This window comes from Staurois parvus, unplaced genomic scaffold, assembly GCF_062004578.1.
Source record: "Staurois parvus isolate SC_StPar_1 unplaced genomic scaffold, SC_StPar_1.0 ptg002956l, whole genome shotgun sequence".
Classification (NCBI taxonomy): Eukaryota; Metazoa; Chordata; class Amphibia; order Anura; family Ranidae; genus Staurois; species Staurois parvus.
In genome coordinates, this window is record NW_028320752.1 from 2,028 (window position 1) to 17,532 (window position 15,505).

At 44.9% G+C, this 15,505-nt stretch overlaps 1 protein-coding gene across 1 annotated transcript; it reads right to left on the reverse strand.

The window, feature by feature from the left end:
• Positions 1–904: 904 nt before the first annotated feature.
• Positions 905–8,310, reverse strand: LOC149428797 (uncharacterized; the record flags this gene model as incomplete). Its single annotated transcript, XM_089666987.1, has 3 exons — positions 7,730–8,310; positions 3,741–3,812; positions 905–1,045 (listed from the first exon to the last, which is right to left on the reverse strand). Coding segments are annotated over exons 1-3 (735 nt in total), but the record flags the coding sequence as incomplete, so codon positions are not given.
• Between the last annotated feature and the right edge of the window lie 7,195 nt (positions 8,311–15,505).

Sequence of the window (15,505 nt, forward strand, 5' to 3'; positions counted from 1 at the left end):
CAGAGACTGCAGACATGATACAGAAGATGTCAGAGACTGCTGCCATGATGCAAGAGATGGCCAGAGACTGCAGACAGGATACAAGAGATGGCCAGGGACTGCAGACATGATACTAGAGATGGTCAGAGACTGCAGACATGATACAGGAGATGGTCAGAGACTGCAGACATGATACAGGAGATGGTCAGAGACTGCAGATAATGGTACAGGAGATGGTCAGAGACTGCAGACTTGATACAGGAGATGGTCAGAGACTGCAGATAATGGTACAGGAGATGGTCAGAGACTGCAGACATGATACAAGAGATGGCCAGAGACTGCAGACAGGATACAAGAGATGGCCAGGGACTGCAGACATGATACTAGAGATGGTCAGAGACTGCAGACATGATACAGGAGATGGTCAGAGACTGCAGATAATGGTACAGGAGATGGTCAGAGACTGCAGACATGATACAGGAGATGGTCAGAGACTGCAGACATGATACAGGAGATGGTCAGAGACTGCAGACATGATACAGGAGATGATCAAAGAATGCAGATATATTACAAGGGATGGTGAGAGACTGCAGACATGATACAGGTGTGCTTGATGACATGCTGTAGATGACTGTCAGAGACTGGGAACGTGTTACATAAGACTGCCAGAGACCGCTGTGATTAGTCTCTTTAGAGATCAATGCTTCCATTACTGACTTTGCATAATCAGTATTAAAGGGCCAGACGCAGCCCTTGGCTCATAGGTGGGCAACCAGTGCTCTACACAATCAGAAATGATAATGGAAAGACAACATTTGAGGGGTTCCATTGTGTCAGTTCCCTGTCCTCTGTCTTGTTCCGTGCTCTCTCTGGATGGGATCGGATGGGAAGGACACATCGTCGTTCTCGGGATGGACCATCTCACCTTCTGCTCCTGGAGCTGGGCCTTCACCACCTTGGCCTCAGATGATGGAGGTTTCTGGGCGTCAGTCAGCTCTTCCATCTCCAGTACCCAGCCATGAATGGTGTCCAGGGTCTCCGGCAGCTCCGGCAAGGCAAGTGCATGCTGGGAGTATAAACACAGAGGCATCATCATATGCTCAGGGGAAGCCATGTTCTTTGTACCTGGACTACAAACCCAGGAAATCTCATTCTGGTTCATTGAAGGAACCCTCTAATTCCAATAATGAACACTGGCTGCATATAAAATAAACAGTGGGTATAGATAAGAATCACCGCCCTTTTAAAATAATCACATTTTGTTGTTTTGCAGCCTAAAATGAAGACAGACACAGTTTTCGTTTTATTCATCTGTATAACTTAAAACATCCAAGTGAAAGATATAACACAAAGAAAAAGAAAAAAAAACAACAACACAGAATCCTTGGAAAAAGGATCCCTCCCCTCCTAAAAATGACTTGTAACCTCACTCAGGTGTAGCTAATCACCTTCTCAATGGCCATTTGACTTTCAGCCAGGGGCGGACTGACCATTTAGCCACTCGGGCATTGCCCGAGGGCCCGGGGTCAGTATGGGGTCCCATGAGATGCCCCTGGTACCTTTCATAGGCTTTTTTGGGTGTGGTTTGAGTGTGGGCAAGGACACAGGGACCCCATGATTTCCTATTGCCCGGGTGCCCCGTGAGTTGTCAGTCCGCCCCTGCTTTCAACTGTGATTATTTTGATTAGCTCAGCATGAAAAGAGCTTTCCTGGAGCATTTCAGTCCCTATTAGTGCAACTGAAGCAAACAATCAACTATGGGTGGCAAGGCACTGTCAAAAGATCTCCGGCATAAAGTTGTGGACAGACACAAGTCAGGGGATGGATCCAAAAACATTTTGAAAGGCTTTATCAATGCCTAGAAGCAGAGTGAAGTCTATTATTGAGAAGTGGAAGGTATTTGGTACAACACAGACTCTCCCTGGATCAGGACGTCGCTCCAAACTGGATGAAAGAGCCAGGAGGAAACTGGTCAGAGAGGCTAGCAAGAGGTCTACAGCAACTCTGAAGCCGTGTCAGGAACTGATGCCCAAAAGTGGTCATTGTGCGCAAGTGGCAACAATATCACAAATCCTCCACAAGTGTGGCTTGTATGGAAGGGGTGCAGGAAAAAAGCCGTTCCTCAAGAAAGGCCAAATGGAGCCACCACTGAGCTTTGCCAAAACGCACCTTGAAGGTTCTGAGGTCACATGGAGAAAGGGGTTCTGGTCAGATGAGACTAAAATGGAATGATCCGGCCCAGGGGTGGACTGACCATTTGGAAACTCGGGCACTGCCCGAGGGCCCGGGGTAAGTGGGGGGCCCCATGAGATGCCCCTGGTACCTTTTTCATAGGCTTTTTTGAGTTTGGGCAAGGACACAGGGGCTCCATGATCCCCTATTGCCCGGGGGCCCCATGAGTTGTCAGTCCACCCCTGATCCGGCCTCAACACTAAATGATATGTCTGGTGGAAATCCATTCCAGCTCACCATCCAAATCCCACCATTCCTACAGTAAGCATGGAGGGGGGGGATATCCTGTTATTGGGGAGGCGGGGAATATCCTCTTATGGGGGTTTCTATGCAGCAGAGACTGGAGCACTTGTCAGGATAGAAGGAAAAATGGATGGGGAAAAATCCTGTCACATTCTAGAGGAACATCTGCTGCCCTCGCCCAGAAAGATGTCAACGGGAAGAAGGTTTATCGTCCAACATGACAACGACCCAAAACACACAGCAAGAATTAGAGCACAGTGGTTGGAGGAGGAAAAGGTGAATGTCCTTTCATAGCCTAGTCAGAGCCCAGACTTGAACCCCATTGAAAATCTGTGGAATGACGTGAAGATTGCAATCCACAAACGGTGACCATCGAATTTACCTGAACTTGAGCAGTTCTGGAAAGAAGAGCGGGCAAATATTTCAATGTCTAGATGTGCAAAGTTAGTAGAGACAAATCCCAACAGACTAAAAGCTGGAATTAAAGCAAAAGGAGGTTCAACCAAATACTGACACAAGGAGGGGGATCCTTTTTCCAACTCAGTGATTCTGTTTTTCTAAATTAATTAATTAATTTCTGACATTTTGGTGTTCTGTCTTTAACTTGGATGTTATAAGTTGCACTGAGTAAATACCACTGGATAAAACAAAAACTGTGTCTGTCTTTATTTCTTTGGTATGTTTGGGAGGCTTAATTATAAAGATCAGCAAAATAATTACTTTGAGGTCTATATTTAAAACATTTGTCCCCGTAAATGTTGTAAGAGATTCATTCCTGTATCATCAGCTCCATCTAGTGGCCAAAATGCAGTATAGTGTTCTCATGAAGGTATGTCAGAAAACTATACATTTTGGCCACTAGATGGAACTAGAGGAATCAGTGCGACATTTCATGCTGTTTGACAGAATGCTTCTGACATTCGTGCGATGAATGTTTTATAAATAGATAGCTTTGTGTCTTATTTCGCTGCTAAAGTTTCCCCAGAAATGTTATAGATCTCCGCAGTGAGGCAGGACTGGAAACAACAAAACGCCACCATGAGATCAAAGTTCCCCCTCCAGCTTTTCGAGGGTGAAAATACCAGGTTGTGTTTCGGGTGGTGTGATCTCGCAGTGGAATATTCTGGCAAGGAAAAAGGGGCCGAGTCTATATAAATGGGGAAACTCATATTTATAGAATGAATCTCGCTGGATTATCTCCACTGGAATGGAAATATGGGGATGGTGAACAGGCCTCCGTGTGATGTATGTCGTTGATGCTACATATTGCACGGTTCATCACATACCGTCTTGCTGAAGGTTTCCCATTGTCCCACCCGGTTGTACGCATCCGTCTGAGCCGCCTGGCTGTTTGGTACCTAGAAAAGGAATAGCACAATGGTCATACATCTGGGATTAGGGGATTATTGTGAAGGGCAGAGGGTATACTAGAGGTTATCTGATTAGGACATTATTGTGGAGGGTGGAAGATATATTAGAGGTTCTAGGATTAGGAGATTATTGTGGAGGGTGGAAGATATATTAGAGGTTCTAGGATTAGGAGATTATTGTGGAGGGTGGAAGATATATTAGAGGTTCTAGGATTAGAGGATTATTGTGGAGGGTGGAATATACTGTATATCAGAGGATCTAGGATTGGGAGATTATTGTGGAGGGTGGAAGATATATTAGAGGTTCTGGGAATAGGAGATTATTGTGGAGGGTGGAAAATATATTAGAGGTTCTAGGACTGGGAGATTATTGTGGAGGGTGGAAGATATATTAGAGGTTCTAGAATTGGGAGATTATTGTGGAGGGTGGAAGATATATTAGAGGTTCTAGGATTAGGAGATTATTGTGGAGGGTGGAATATACTGTATATCAGAGGATCTAGGATTGGGAGATTATTGTGGAGGGTGGAAGATATATTAGAGGTTCTAGGATCGGGAGATTATTGTAGAGGGTGGAAGATATATTAGAGGTTCTAGGATTAGGAGATTATTGTGGAGGGTGGAAGATATATTAGAAGTTCTAGGACTGGGAGATTATTGTGGAGGGTGGAAGATATATTAGAGGTTCTAGGATTGGGAGATTATTGTGGAGGGTGGAATATATATTAGAGGTTCTAGGATTGGGAGATTATTGTGGAGGGTGGAAGATATATTAGAGGTTCTAGGATTAGAAGATTATTGTGGAGGGTGGAAGATATATTAGAGGTTCTAGGATTAGAAGATTATTGTGGAGGGTGGAAGATATATTAGAGGTTCTAGGATTAGGAGATTATTGTGGAGGGTGGAAGATATATTAGAGATTCTGGGATTAGGAGATTATTGTGGAGGGTGGAAGATACTGTATATCAGAAGTTCTAGGATTGAGAGATTATTGTGGACAGTGGAAGATATATTAGATGTTCTAGGATTAGGAGATTATTGTGGAGGGTGGAAGATATATTAGAGGTTCTGGAAATAGGAGATTATTGTGGAGGGTGGAAGATATATTAGATGTTCTAGGATTGGGAGATTATTGTGGAGGGTGGAATATATATTAGAGGTTCTAGGATTAGGGGATTATTGTGGAGGGTGGAAGATATATTAGAGGTTCTAGGATTAGGAGATTATTGTGGAGGGTGGAGGATATATTAGAGGTTCTGGGATAAGGAGAATATTATGGAGGATAGAATAGAAATTGTGGGATGAAAGTCGTTTACATAAAGCACTCCAAAACCACTTTGATTTAATTATGCGTGAAGCATCACGGCCTGGAGGCCATACCTATGAAAACATGGAATGCTGTCGAGCATTATGTATGGTCAACCGTATCCCCAATCAACTTGTTTAAACCCATCTATTTTTTACTGTCAGTCCACTCAAAGATAACATTTTAGTTAAAGAAAGAAACCGGTGCCTTAAGCCACCGGCTCACTCCAGTGATCAGATGCCCTGGGTCTCTTTCCACCACCCAGTTGTTTGGTGATGACTTGGCATGAGGTCTTGAAAGGTTCAAGCCCACCTCGAGGACTTTCAACTCCTCCTGTTGCATTCTCCACAACATACAATAAATCCAGAAGGAAGAAAAGGACCCTCTTCTAACAATGTCTCCCAATGTTCAGACCTTGAAATGTTCTCCCCAAAAAGGTCTCTAAGAGACAGAGGAAACCATGAGGCCAGTGAACTCTTCAGAATCCATTAAATAGGTGATGTCAGGTTTGGGTGACTGGTGACCTCTCAACTCTCTGGTGTTATGCTTCCTACTTTATTCTGCGCAGGTTGAATCGTGTTCATCTACTTACCACCCTACTAGGACAGACAGGAGAATAGAGAACACCCAACTACCTTCTATTAATCTCAATGTCTTTTTGTTGTAGTGCATGGGAACCCATCAGTGATTGATTCTTAGAACATCATATACTGAGAAATGTTCAGTACGGAGAAATCAGGAACCTTTCTTGGTCCACAGTTCTCAGATATAGTTCTATGGATGAGCCCTAGAGGTGAAATACTGTATTGGTTTGTAGCTCAATGTATGAACAACACAGACCTCTAGAAAGCAGAAAAAAAGTCCAAATTTAACAATCAATCTGTCTAGCCAGGAAGAGTCGGGGACTCATTACTTACCTCTAGGGCCCCAGTACCAGGATCACTGTTTTGTTTTTAGAAAACAAGAAAGCTCTATATGATCTTGATAAAGGAAAGTATTATTTTTATACTGATACTTTTGGTTACATTTTGGGGGTTAACCAAGCGTTAGGAATTAGGTTAGCTTCGGGTTGGATCTAGTGTACCTAAACCTCCAAAAAAACCAAACATGTAATATACTGCAACTCACTAGTACTTAGATGTGGTGACAGCATTAGTTTCCTTTTTTTCAGGCTATGTATATTTTCAGCAAGTACAGGAAATACCCGTAGAACCTGCCAAAAATGAAGCGTCCTCCTCACTTCCCGTGAGCTGAACCGAAAGCACAAACAATGTTATCTCCCTTCTGTAAACTGCTAGTACCTCCACCTCCCGATGTAATGGGTAGTAAAACATCGTACACACGTCTAGTTTTTTTTCATTCAACGAAAAAAAAACCAGACAGCCCAGGAGGAGCCGCTGTACTAACTATCCAATGTTAGTCCAGCGATTTCCCCCGCTGTGCTATTGTGTTTTGAAAGGTTGGATGGCCCCCCTGCCAGAACACTCTGGTCAGCCATTGGTGTTGATTGGGAAACAGTCGGCAGACCTTTTTCAGTCATGCCCCTTTGACAGAAGCCAGCCGAATGGCCAGCTTCTGTCTTGCCAGATGCCCTACACATGGGTCGAATGTCGCCCGGTTTCTACTGAACTGGCTGATGCCATCCGACTTTTGGGCCTGGGTCTTAAGACCTTTATGTGAAGTCCAGCCTGTTTGACAACCATGTCATCTTCCATAGCTATGTTGGAGTGAGTGTAGCCACCCAGACACAGGAATTGTGTTAATTTCAGGATCAACAGGTAAAAATAAAGAAAAAAAGCCTAAAAAAAAAAAAAAAGAATGAAGCCAACAGATCTAAGGACAGGTAAAAGTTCAATCTTCTCAATTTTTATTCTTGGGTTTGAAGGCACTTAATTGGTAGATTTAGCTCTGGGGCCTTGTCACGCTGGGGATACTGACATTGCTGACATCTAACCATTGGCCTAAAAACATTTAATTGCTGCTTTAGCTCATGGACTCATTCCAACTCTAACTTGATTCTGCAGAAATTTACCGTGTGACAAAGTGGCATCTTGCTAGTTCGGCCAATAAGGGAGCGAAGGTGAAGGTACTCTAGGTAATTGTGTCACCTGGAGGCAATAGTGGCAGTACCTTTCATTATTTAATTTATGTAGATCATAAATAAAGAAATATAAAAGTTGACTCCCCGTGCCATCGTTGCGGTTTAATCTGGTATAGCCTCAAATAAACTTTATTTAAACCCCACAGAAAGTAGACACTCTGCACTCCATGATTGTCCACCATCCCCTTAAGCCATGGTGCCAAGTCTACAGAATAGCTATGAGAAGTTCCCTAAAACTTCAGTCTAGTACATTACCAGTCTGTATATCTAGACAAGGAACAAGCTGAGCTAAGCTATACGTTTCTAAAAGTTATTGTGGGTGATAGATATGTCCTGCCAGCTCCACAGAAAACAAGAGTTTCTAAAGTAGGATAAGGCAATATTCCTGTTTGCTGACAACATCCATGGATTGGGTTGTTACTGATGGTAAGAAGTTGTCATTGGAAGGCCAGAACTAAACCAGAGAGTGTGGCCCATGGCTAAGAAATAGATATTAACCTCAGCGAGCTCCCCGCCATAGTCCGTCAGCACTTTCACTGTCCTAGTGACGATGGGTTCTCCACCCTTCTCTCCTGATGGGAACTGAGTCACCTCCACTATCTCGGTGACAATGGTCTCTGTGACTTCAGTGACTTCTGTCACCTCCCTGGTGGCAAGTGGCTTCCAGGACCAGCTTCCCCCAGAAGACCTCTGCAAGGTCCCTCTCTGAGGAGTCCACACATTCCCCACATGGTCCGGTGTGGACCTTGGGGATCCACCCATGATGGCTGCCTTGGGCACGTTGGCATCTGCATTGTTCTGCTTGGGCAGAGGCTCATGGCTTCTGCTGGAGGCCGGAGCGACGTTCAGTTCTTTCTCATTGGGTTTCTTGTCGGGTGGAGCGACGCTGGGCTCCACATTGTTCCTCACACTTTGGAAGTCTACCACAGACTCCTTCTTCATACAACATTCCTTGAGAAAGCGCTCGGATTTCTTGCCCCTTTCCCCCAGGCAGCTGGGCCTGCTGACGGAATTACCCATGACACAGGGCAAGAGAGCCACGCAAAAGGGTCAGACATCAGGAAGGACGGGCCAAACCTGGAAAATAAAGAGTAAGGTACATTAGCGTCTAAGAAAACAGATACATCTACCCCATCAGCAAAGGGGTTACTTTATCTGACTTAAAGAGGAATGAGTAATGTGATTTTTGCTTAAAATTGATTTTGCAACCAAATTACTAATTTGGGAGAAATTTTGTCAAAAGTTGTCTACAAATCCACCATGTGGACTATTAAGGTCAAACTTGCTTAACAAAAGCAAAGCCATGTAACTACCATGTCTACTCTGACATGGTGATAGGCAACTGTCTCGAATAAAAGGAAGTCAACGTTGACCATGACCTTAATACTAACCCTACCACAAGCCGTAATGGTAACCTTAGCTCTAACCCCCACCATTACCATTTTGTTTATAAACAAAATCATGTGATTGCCACATCAGTGCTGACAGGGCAGTCACATGACTTTCTTCAGGATGTGGCTTTGGGTTTGTGGGTCGAAGGGCTTGCTATCGACATCAATTTGAAATGTTTTTGAGATCATTCATTGACCTGCGGTTGACATGCTTCTGAGCTACACCAGCCTGCTTTAAGATCCCTTTGCATTTCCATAGACTTGCATAGGGGAAGAAGTAGTTCTAGCACAAATGTCTGTCGGATAATGCATCATTTCACCTAGAAAACTGTTGCAATTACAAATGTTTCGGCATTCTCATGTTCATTTCTTTTGTTTGTATCGGTATGACACAAAAAAGTGGAGAAACAAAAAGCCAAATCTGACACATTCCACGCAAAACCCCAAAAATGGACTGGACAAAATTATTGGCACCTTGTAAGAAATAATTGCATTCCAAGTTTGTGATGCTATTGGAATTTGTAATTAAACTCCCCCGTATCCATGACCAGGAGCTGACAATATAGAATGCACGCAACCAGTTAAAATGGTGAAAAACCAACACAACCTTTCTGTTGGGTGTCTCTGTGTGCCACGTGGAGCATGGAGAAGAGAAAGAGCAGAAAAGAATTGTCTGAGGATTTGAGAACAAAAATGGTGGAAAAGCATGGACAATCTCAAGGTTACAAGTCCATCTCCAGAGATCTTCATGTTCCTGTGTCCACTGTGTGAAACATTGTCAAGAAGTTTACAGCCCATGGCACTGGATCTAATCTCCCTGGATGTGGACGAAAGAGATAAATTGATCAAACATTGCCAGGAAGGATTATTGGAATGGTGGATAAAGAACCTCAATCAACTTCCAGACAAATTCAAGCTGACCTCCAGGCACATGATACAACTGTGTCCGCTCGCACTATACACTGCCATCTGAATGAAAAGGGATGCTATGGTAGGAGACCCAGGAGGACCCCACTGCTGACACAGAAATATGGTAGGAGACCCAGGAGGACCCCACTGCTGACACAGAGATATGGGAGGAGACCCAAGAGGACCCACTGCTGACCCAGAAATATGGTAGGAGACCCAGGAGGACCCCACTGCAGATACAGAGATATGGGAGGAGACCCAGGAGGACCCACTGCTGACACAGAAATTGGTAGGAGACCCAGGAGGACCTCACTGCTGACACAGAAATATGGTAGGATACCCAGGAGGACCCCACTGCTGACACAGAAATATGGGAGGAGACCTAGGAGGACCTCACTGCTGACACAGAAATATGGTAGGATACCCAGGAGGACCCCACTGCTGACACAGAAATATGGGAGGAGACCTAGGAGGACCCCACTGCTGACACAGAAATATGGTAGGAGACCCAGGAGGACCCCACTGCTGACATAGAAATATGGTAGGAGACCCAGGAGGACCCCACTGCTGACACAGAAATATGGTAGGAGACCCAGGAGGACCCCACTGCTTACACAGAAATATGGTAGGAGACCCAGGAGGACCCCACTGCTGACAGAAACATATTGGAAGCCAGATTGGAGTTTGCCAAAATTTACCTGAGGAAGCCAAAATCCTTTCGGGAGAATGTGCTGTGGACAGACAAAACGAAATGGCAGCTTTTTGGTAAAGCCCATCATTCTACTGTTTGCAGAAAAAAGAAATGAGGCCTTTAAGAAAAGAATCTAGTTCCTCCAGTGACACATGGTGGAGGTTCACTAATAATTTGGGGTTGCTTTTTCTGCTTCAGGCACTGGATGTCTTGACCGTGTGCATGGCATTATGAAATCTGAAGACTACCAAAGAATTCTGGGGTGCAATGTAGGGCCCAGTGTCAGAAAGTTGGGTCTTCTACAGAGGTCATGGGTCTTCCAGCAGGACAATGACCCAAAGAACACGTCATAAAGTCCCCAGAAATGGTTTCAGACAAAGCGCTGGAGAGGAGTGAATTGGCCAACAATGAGTCCAGATCTCAATCCCAAAGAGCTCCTGTGGAGAGATCTCAGAACAGCAGTTGGGAACAGGAACCCTTCCAATCTGAGAGACCTAGAGCAGCTGGAGAAAGAAGAGCGCTCCAAAATTCCAGTAGAGAGATGGAAGAAACTTATTGCTGACCAGTTCAGTCCTCTCCTCTTCCAGAACCATCAATGAGTTTCTTGGAGCAGCTGGAGAAAGAAGAGCGCTCCAAAACTCCAGTGGAGAGGTGGAAGAAACTCATTGCTGACCAGTTCAGTCCTCTCCTCTTCCAGAACCATCAATGAGTTTCTTCCACCTCTCTACTGGAATTTTGGAGCGCTCTTCTTTCTCCAACTGCTCCAGGTCTCTCAGATTGGGAGGGTTCCTTTCCCCAACTGCTGTTCTGAGCAGGGGCAGACTGACAACCCATGGGGCCTCGGGCAATAAGGGATCATGGGGCCCCTGTGTCCTTGCCCAAACTCAAAAAAGCCTATGAAAAAGGTACCAGGGGCATCTCTTGGGGCCCCCTACTGCCCCCGGGCTCTCGGGCAGTGCCCGAGTTTCCAAATGGTCAGTCAACCCCTGGTTCTGAGATCTCTCCACAGCAGCTCTATGGGATTGAGATCTGGACTCATTGCTGACCAGTTCAGTCCTCTCCTCTTCCAGAACCATCAATGAGTTTCTTCCACCTCTCTACTGGAATTTTGGAGTGCTCTTCTTTCTCCAACTGCTCCAGGTCTCTCAGATTGGAAGGGTTCCTTTCCCCAACTGCTGTTCTGAGATCTCTCCACAGGAGCTCTATGGGATTGAGATGTAGACTCATCGCTGGCCAGTTCAGTCCTCTCCTCTTCCAGAACCATCAATGAGCCCAGATCTCAATCCCATAAAGCTCCTTTGGAGAGATCTTAAAACAGCAGTTGGGAAAATTAACCCTTCCAGTCTGAGAGACCTGGAGCAGTTGGAGTAATAAGAGCGCTCCAAAATTCCAGTAGAGAGGTGGAAGAAACTCATTGATGGTTCAGGAAGCCATTGGTTTCAGGGTTTTTTTCTAAGGGGTGTGCTATCAAATATTACATTGAAGGTGCCAATAATGTAGTCCAGTCCATTTTTGGAGTTTTGGGTGGAATGTGTCAGATTTGGCTGTTTGTTTCTCCACTTTTATGTGTCATACCGATACAAACCAAGGAAATAAACATGAGAATGCCGAAACATTTGTAACCACAACAATTTTCTGGGCAAAGTGCTGCTCTATCTGACAGAAATGGTGGGAGGGGGACAAGATTTCTGGCCATGACTGTACATCAGATCATAGACAACAAAGACAAGCATACATACTTCATAAAGATGAAGTTCAACAGCTATAAAATATTTACAATGAAAAGTGTGGATACATTTTTCAGATCGTTGGGTTTGCATCAGTCCACAGGTGAAAGTAATGAGCATTGTGGCGTTGGGGCAGGACCTTCTTCCTATGGCGGACCCCACATGCGCATGTCGGTCTGTGCCAGGACGTCTCAATCAGATCCTGCTGGGACTGGAGAGCTGTCAAGATGGGGACTGTTTTGTCTGCCGGATTAAACGGTCAATAGGTCTGCGGATTAGAGCCTGGCAGGAGTCTGATGACAGAGGACGGAGGAAAGGAGCGCAGACGGAGACACACCTGCTCTATACAGGAACAAGGTCGCCTTATCCGCCGAGGCCAGGGGCCAAATTAACTCCATTCATTTAATCGCAACGCGTTCATAGATTATAAACTTCATTCACGATTCAGAATTATTTCATAAAACCCAAACTGTGCGGAAATATTTATTTATTTTTTTTTTGTAAAATGAGTTTTTCTTTGGTAGGTTAGATCCATTTTTTTGTGGCTTTTTATATACTTGTAATTTTAAATTTTTCAATATTTATTGAAGAGAAACCTCTAATACGCAGATTTATTTACTTGTATAATAAAGAAGTCCTAATTAGGTCTTTCGTCTACTGGGGCCAGATACAGATCGATATACTGAAACAACAGCAAATATATAGCAGGAATCAAATCAAATATAAGAGTGGGCTAAATCAGCATATACAATGTCCATACATCAAATATGTGAAAGTCCAAAAAAATTTGATACATACAAAAAAATCCATACATCAAGTAAGTGAAAGTCCAAAAAATTCATGTGACAAATATAACGAACTTTGTGAATAATCCACCACCAAATCAATCAAATGCACTCACCAGAGTTAAGTGCTGATCAGATTATAGACCAGCCTTAGCGCTTTTGCTCTGGGAGTGTAGTCACCAACAAACTCCAGACTTTCGATGTAATACTCTGCAGTATCAGAATTCAGCTGATATTATTATTATTATTATTATACAGTATTTATATAGCTCCGATAGTTCGCTCAGTGCTGTACATTACAAAGGGGGACAGAACATGTGACAGAACAATACCAATACAATGCAAAACATGAGGGGATCGAGGGCCCTGCTCCTTGGAGCTTACAATCTAGGAGGGAGGGGATGGTGGCACAGGAGGAGATAGCTGTGGGGGATGGAGTGGTAGGAAGAGTGGAGGAGCTCGGCAAGTTAGCAGGGGGTGGGGTAGGCTTCCCTGAAGAGATGGGTTTTCAGAGTGCGCCTAAAGGAGAGGAGAGTAGGTGATAATCTGATGGGTTGGGGCAGGAAGTTCCAGAGGATGGGTGACACCCTGGAGAAGTCCTGGAGGCAGGCATGGGAGGAGGAGACTAGGGAACTAGAGAGAAGGAGGTCTTGTGAGGAGCGGAGTGTGCGTGTTGGGCGGTACTTGGATATTAGGTCGGTGATGTAGTTCGGGGCAGTATGGTGGACGGTTTTGTACGTCAGCGTTAGGATTTTGAATTTGATCCGTTGCGCAATCGGAAGCCAGTGGAGGGATTGGCAGAGGGGGGTGGAGGACACTGAGTGGAGGCCAGTGGAGGGATTGGCAGAGGGGGGTGGAGGACACTGAGTGGAGGCCAGTGGAGGGATTGGCAGAGGGGGGTGGAGGACACTGAGTGGAGGCCAGTGGAGGGATTGGCAGAGGGGGGTGGAGGACACTGAGTGGAGGCCAGTGGAGGGATTGGCAGAGAGGGGTGGCAGAAACGGAGCGGTTGGAAAGGTGAATGAGTCTGGCAGCCGTATTCAGGATGGACTGAAGCGGGGATAGCCAGCGGTGAGGCAGGCCAGTGAGGAGGGAGTTGCAGTAGTCGAGTCGTGATATGATGAGGGAGTGGATGAGCTGTTTAGTGGTTTCTGGGGTTAGGAACGTGCGGATTTTGGCGATGTTGCGGAGGTGGAGTCTGCATGAGTTTGTTAAAGAGTGGACTTGGGGCTGGAAGGATAGGTTGGAGTCCAAAATGACACCAAGTATTCTGGCCTGCGGGGGCGGGTTTGATGGTGGCGTTGTTGGACATGATGGAGAAGTCAATGGGGGGTGGTGTCCGGGCTGGAGGGAAGACAAGAAACTCTGTTTTGGAGAGGTTCAGTTTAAGGAAGTGGAGCGACATAGATACCCTTCTATCTAGGCAGGGAATGAGGAGGAATACTCTGCAACCACTCTTCCGTGAGTGGACAATCACCACGGCTCCATATACAATCGGGACCATATTCAAAAATAAAGGAGAATATAATGGTGGAGCATGTTTAACCAGCATCTATTTATTAAAATATAAAATCCACTCACAAGTGAGGTGTCTAGTTGACACCGGCATCAAACGCTTAGGCACAGAAGGAATTACCGCTCCGTCTCCTCAACTGTCACTCGACATTAGCAGGGAACGTCCTGACATCAGCATCCGACAAGCCACACCCTACGCGTTTCGCCACCACAAAACCGGTACCACCCCATGAGGACGTCGTGGTGACGAAACACGTAGGGCTTGTCGGATGCTGATGTCAGGACGTTCCCTGCTAATGTCGAGTGACAGTTGAGGAGACAGAGTGGTAATTCCTTCTGTGCCTAAGCGTTTGATGCCGGTGTCAGCTAGACACCTCACTGGTGAGTGGATTTTATATTTTAATAAATAGATGCTGGTTAAACATGCTGCACCATTATATTCTCCTTTATTTTTGAATATGGTCCCGATTGTATATGGAGCCGTGGTGATTGTCCACTCACGGAAGAGTGGTTGCAGAGTATTCCTCCTCATTCCCTGCCTAGATAGAAGGGTATCTATCAGCTGAATTCTGATACTGCAGAGTATTACATCGAAAGTCTGGAGTTTGTTGGTGACTACACTCCCAGAGCAAAAGCGCTAAGGCTGGTCTATAATCTGATCAGCACTTAGCTCTGGTGAGTGCATTTGACTGATTTGGTGGTGGATTATTCACAAAGTTCGTTATATTTGTCACATGAATTTTTTGGACTTTCACATATTTGATGTATGGACATTGTATATGCTGCTTTAGCGCACTCTTATATTTGATTTAATTTGCTTTTCCATGTTTTGTGGAGTTGGAGTTTCTGCTGTATAGTTTGAAGGGTGTGGCGCTTTTCTAAATACCAATTTGTTATATAGCAGGAATCGTTTTCTCTCGGGGCTTCAGTAATAGATAATTTGCTAAAAAAAATTGTTAAAGCAAAACTAAAATAAAAATATGACTCAGCTGGTGGAGCCGTTTTGTTTTATCTGAGACCCCCATAATCTACACCCTGTTCCAAATTATTATGCAAATTCTATTTAAGATGAAATATTTTGTTTTTCAGTGTAACTCATGGATGGCATTGTGTGTCAGGGCTCTTTTGATCACTGAAAACAATCTGGGACAGCTGTGATAATTAGATTGGCCGGTGAGCCCAATTGAAGGAAAAACTACTAAAGGACGGCGTTCCACATTATTAAGCAGAGCACCATTTTCAAGCAATATGGGGGA